Below are 5,291 nucleotides of genomic sequence, written 5' to 3' on the forward strand. Positions count from 1 at the left end.
TAGTGAATAACTGTTATCATGACTAATCGTGACTGTCACAATTGTATAGGTAGTTTTGTAACAAAAAAGGGGGAGTGCTTAATCTTACAGTCCAGAAACAAGAGGACCCTAGCACTATCAAGAGAGGAACACACAAATAGAATGTGGGACCTTATCCAGAGAAGCACCAGCTCCAGAGATGGAGTCAGAGATGGGGGCATGGAGAGGGGGAGCGGCTGAGGACTCTAGATTCATCAACTAAGAAGAGAAGGACTAAGAGCTGGTGGCCAGGAGCAGACTTGCAGAATGTGCCCTTTGGAGCTGTAATTTATTATATATGCCTGAGTGGGTTTTTTAAAAAAAAGCTAAAGTGGATAAAAAGAAATACTTTTAACTGATGGTATATGGAGGGGATTATAATCAATATAATGAAACAAGTTATATGAAGTGTTGAATGTGAAACTGATGATTGTGCCCTGTAAACTTTCACTCAATCCACAATAAAAACCTTAAATTAAGTATTCATGCTTCAGTTTCATTTGTAAATGGTGTAAATAATAGTAGTCCTATTTTGTAATTTCTCTGTAGACTTGAGTTAATGTAAGTAGAGCACATGAAGAAATGCATTCAAAAAGTATTAGCTGTTATCATTACCATCTCTAGATCAGTATGTCCAACAGAAACAAAACTCACAAATCTAATTTAAAGTTTTCCAGTTGCCAAGTTAAAGAAATAAAATTAATTTTAACATTATTCTATTTAATTCAACATATGGCAAATATATTTTGCTTAACTCAATATAAGACAAAGATAATTTTAACTGTAATCAACATAAAAATGTACTGAGATACTTTTCATTTTCTGGTGTTCTAATCTTTTAAACAAAAATAAGTTTCTAGTCCTAATCCTCTATGTAGGTCTACACACTTCTAAAGGCAGTGTTTCCATCTGTTTAACCCCTCCCTGAAGAATTCTGCACTCTTCTATTCAACTACTTCAAAACAGTTTTGGCATCCTTGAGGGATGCAAATTGTCTTCCTTGCAGATTATAGAGTTGGTGAACAAAAAGAAGTCTAAAGGGGCAAGATCAGGGCTGTGGGTAAATAGGGTGTTTTCCAATGAAATTCTCATAGGACAGCCCTTGCTACCCTTAGATGAGGCGGTAGGTACGTTGCCATGACGGGAAAAAATTTTCCTGTCCTTTTTCTCATAAATGCAGACTTCCATTTTCTTAAAACTTCTTAAATAACCCCTTGATCATAATGTGCCCTTTAAGAAAATTTAACAAGATTATTCCTTTGGAAATTAAACAACAACAACAAAAACAATCACCATACCTACTGAGCTGACTTGCTGTACTGATATTTAACTGGCCCAGAAGTTCCTCCTGAAAGTCATTGTTTTTCGAAGGCACTCTAAGAGGCACCGAAATGAGACTAAGATAAGTGCATTACTGACAAGAACTTGCCTGCGGTCATTTACTGATTGTGAGACAGATTTAAACACATTTTGACTGGATACACCTATGTATATACAAATTGGAACCCTATTAGCAATACTTTTTGACTTACCCTCACATATAATAAATAAGACTTCACCAAAAAGTTGATCAAGTTGTATACTTACTATTATCAACTGTTTTTCATCAGCTTTCTCTGCTTCTTTTAGTTTTAAATCCTTTGGAATTTTTAATTCCAAATGAGAATTGCACTTAGGCAAAAGATTATTTGGTGTCTCCCTTTAAAAAAAAAAAAGATAACTATAGTAAATGTTATCACTTCAAATCACTGAAGGGAACAAAACAACTTATTTTCTAGAGAATATTGACAAATCTCACTTTTCAAGAGGAAAAAAATAAAGAAAAAAGCTACTAATCTGTAGCAAAGAAAAAGACTACTGTTGTTTGAACAAGTTGTGTTTCAAAGTAAGTGAGATTCAATTTAACTCTGACATTAAAGACAGAACCCAAAAGTTTTTTTGTTCTTTCACATATTAATAATACCCAGCATTTCCAAAGGTTCACTGATGCTTTTAGAATAAACAGACAGGCACAACCACTTTAGAGGGAAAGTTGGCTATGCGGAATAAGTCACTGAGCTATGAATTTTTTCTAGAAGAGACAGTGTCACACAGTGGGTAGATACAGTTTTTATTACAGGATTTTATTTGGGTTTTTAATAAAAATAAACTAGAAACAATCAACATGTCCTCAAAGTAAAGAACAATTAGATAAACCAAGTAGCTTTAACAAAATGCAATCTAATACAGAATTTAAAAAGAATGCAGTGGAGCTAAATGGGACGTGGGTAAGGTACCCATAATATATTAAGAAAAACAAAAGTTAGAATACAGTATGCTTGCTATTTTTAGTGTTGAGTCAGTTTTGACTCAGCGATCCTGCAAAGGGTTTTTCAGAGGTGGCTCGTGAGTTTAAACTGTCAACCTATGGTTGATCCTATAGTATGACAGTATGTATGCCTGCAGTGAAATGACAAAGTATCACTGTGTTTATACATGGGAAACAGAGGGTAATGAGCACAGCCTTTATGGGAAAAATCCCCCCAATAAAAAAGTTCCCATATTTACACTTTAATATCTTACCTGTTATCACTGTTTCTAGATGTTTGGTTATTTAGTATACTGTGCTGTTTGGGAGCTGAGTCTGTAAATTAATCAATTAGATGGATTATTTATTAAACTTTGCACTAGTTCTCCATGTAATGATAAAAAAATCAAACAAATATAAAGAAAAAGGGAAAAATCCAACCCTCTAAATATTTCATTTTTATTAAAGACCATTTGATAAAGTTAGAACTCCTGTCTTAGAGATTACTTTTAAGCGAAGAGGCAGAAAAGCTATTACGTATGGGGACTACCTAGCTGTAGAGATACCTAATAATAGATTAATAGTAATTTATCTCTAGTTTCAGAATTTACCTCTATTTTCACCATTAATTATTAGCATTGAGCAGAAAATTCTTTAAATGTCTCCCCTAAGCATCTAAAAATGGAAATACATACTTTCCTTGTGAAAAAAATATATAGCATCTGTTTTCAATAACAAAAGCAAATACAATCAATTCATTTTATTTTCTAATGAGTAAATATTTTTCTTTTATTTGTGTGACACTTCTACTCCCCCTACTCTGAGAAAAGGCTAATGATAGCTAGTGGCAGCAATTAACTGATGTGAACATTTGTTCCTACTATACCTTTCCTTTAGCAGACAAAAACAGCAGGGATTATGGGTTTCTTCTATAGCCCCAAAATGCTTCAGCTAACATAGGTGAATAAATTTCCACCCATCAATTCAAAGACTGTATTTTCAAAAAAGAACTTAACAAGATTACCAGAATTGCTTTTATATAGTGTAAGTAAGGAAAGTGCAGCATTTATTAAATTACTCAGAGTTAAATTCTGAAAATTACTAAAAATTGAATAATTGGTTAAAGAGAAGAATCTGAAATGGTAAAGCACAAATAGTCATTTATAGTTTGAGGAATAATACTGGTACCATTAATTTAGGCAACTCATTAAGTAATACTTCTCAGGAGAGTACAGTACCAATAAAAATAAAAGGTTACAGAGACAATAACTTTTGGTGGGGAGGCAAAGGATCATACTTAGATATTTTAAACAAGTCAATCAACAGAAAAAATTCTCAGAAAATGGGCATTTGAAAAGGAAGCAATGGTAAAAAGAATTAATAGGTTTAATTGGTAGAAGATGATTTTGTTATAATGACAAAATAACCTCTGAACACTGTAAAATCTGAATAATATTTTCAAAGTATTACCTGGATATTTACTCTCTCCTGTATCAATTTTTGCTTGATTAAGCAGAGTTGAATCAGCAGTGGTATTTTCCACTGGAGTATTTTCAATCTTGGATTCCAAACACAAACTAAAATTCTGAACACATACACATATTGAAAATGTTAATATTTGCTTTATCTCAACCCTTGGGACTTATCCTAATACACTTACTAAAAAGCATAGTAAGAAACTTCATATTCAGAGTAATTAAAAAAGACGTGTTAAATGTCTCTGCACAAACTACTCTCTCAACAGCATCTCCTATTCTCTCCTTCATGGTAAATTTAAAATTACCACTTCCAAAATTATACCCAACATTCATATGGCTCTATACCTTTGCTCAGTTCCACCTGTCTAGACCTGCACTGTCCAATATGGTAGCCATTGCCACACATGACTATTGAGTTCCTCAAGTGTGGTTACTACAAGCTGGTGTGTTGTTTTCAAAGACTTAAAACAACAAATATCTCATGAATAATTTTCATTGAATATGTGTAGAAATAATTTATGTCAGGGTAAAAATATTAAAATTAATTTTAATTATTTCCTTTGGCTTTTTAAAATGTGGCTACCTGGGAATTTTAAATTACATTATATGGCTCATAATATATTTCTATTTGTATTAAATAGTGCTGATCTAGAACACGTCCCCCCATATAGAAATTCAACTCGTAACTGAAACATTAACCTCTTCCACTAAGCCTTCTCCAGTCCTGCCCAGATTAACAAAATTTAGAACAATTCTCCCTTGTCTACCTCTTTCAACTCCTGAACACTTCTATTTTAGATTTGTTATTTGGGATGACTCATCTCCTATAACTCTTAGAAGCTAAGAGTACATTGTATTTATCTTTTGGTTGCCCTGACCCCAACCCACAGAAAAACCCAACCCCTTTGCTATTAAGTCTATTCTGACTGGCGGCAATCCCATCTGTTGCAAAGAATTTCCTTGGCTATAATCTTTACAGAGCAGATGGTCAAGCCTTTGTTATGTGGCACTCACTATTGGGTAAATTCGAACAGTCAACTCACCAAAGCTGACCACCAACCATTTGTTACCACCTTTTGGTAATCCCATGAAGCCTAATTCAGAATTTTGCCATAGCAGTCACTCTTGAGCATAAAGTGGGTAAAACAAATGGAAGAAATGAGGAGGTAAAAGAGCTGAACAGAAAATTTCAAAAGGCAGCTAAAGAAGACAAAGTATTATAATGAAATATGCAAAGACCTGGAACCAGAAAATTAAAAGGGAAGAACACACTGAACATTTCTCAGATGAAAAGAACTAAAGAAAAAACTCAAACCTCAACTTTCTATGTTTAAAATACTGAATGATGTAGAAAGCATCAAAAGAAGACGTAAGGCATATATAGTCACTGTATCAAAAAGAATGGTCAACACTACTATAAAAGACTAAGAAAAAGAAATTATACTAAAGGGGGGTAGGGGGAAGTTTTTGTTGGTTGTTGGGAAGTTGGTGATGGGGGGAAGGGGGGA

At 33.6% G+C, this 5,291-nt stretch overlaps 1 protein-coding gene across 1 annotated transcript in view; it reads right to left on the reverse strand.

Annotated features, from left to right (window-relative positions):
* ESCO1 (establishment of sister chromatid cohesion N-acetyltransferase 1) overlaps positions 1 to 5,291 on the reverse strand; it is a 46,861-nt gene that overhangs the window by 31,782 nt on the left and 9,788 nt on the right. Inside the window, exons 2-4 of the mRNA XM_006867287.1 lie at positions 3,776 to 3,890; positions 2,581 to 2,641; positions 1,606 to 1,717 (exon numbers count right to left, since the gene is read on the reverse strand). Coding sequence (XP_006867349.1) covers positions 1,606 to 1,717; positions 2,581 to 2,641; positions 3,776 to 3,890 — 288 coding nt within the window. The remainder of the gene's footprint in view (positions 1 to 1,605; positions 1,718 to 2,580; positions 2,642 to 3,775; positions 3,891 to 5,291) is intronic.

The sequence above is a fragment of the Chrysochloris asiatica genome, unplaced genomic scaffold (assembly GCF_000296735.1).
Source record: "Chrysochloris asiatica unplaced genomic scaffold, ChrAsi1.0 scaffold00103, whole genome shotgun sequence".
NCBI classification, from domain to species: Eukaryota; Metazoa; Chordata; class Mammalia; order Afrosoricida; family Chrysochloridae; genus Chrysochloris; species Chrysochloris asiatica.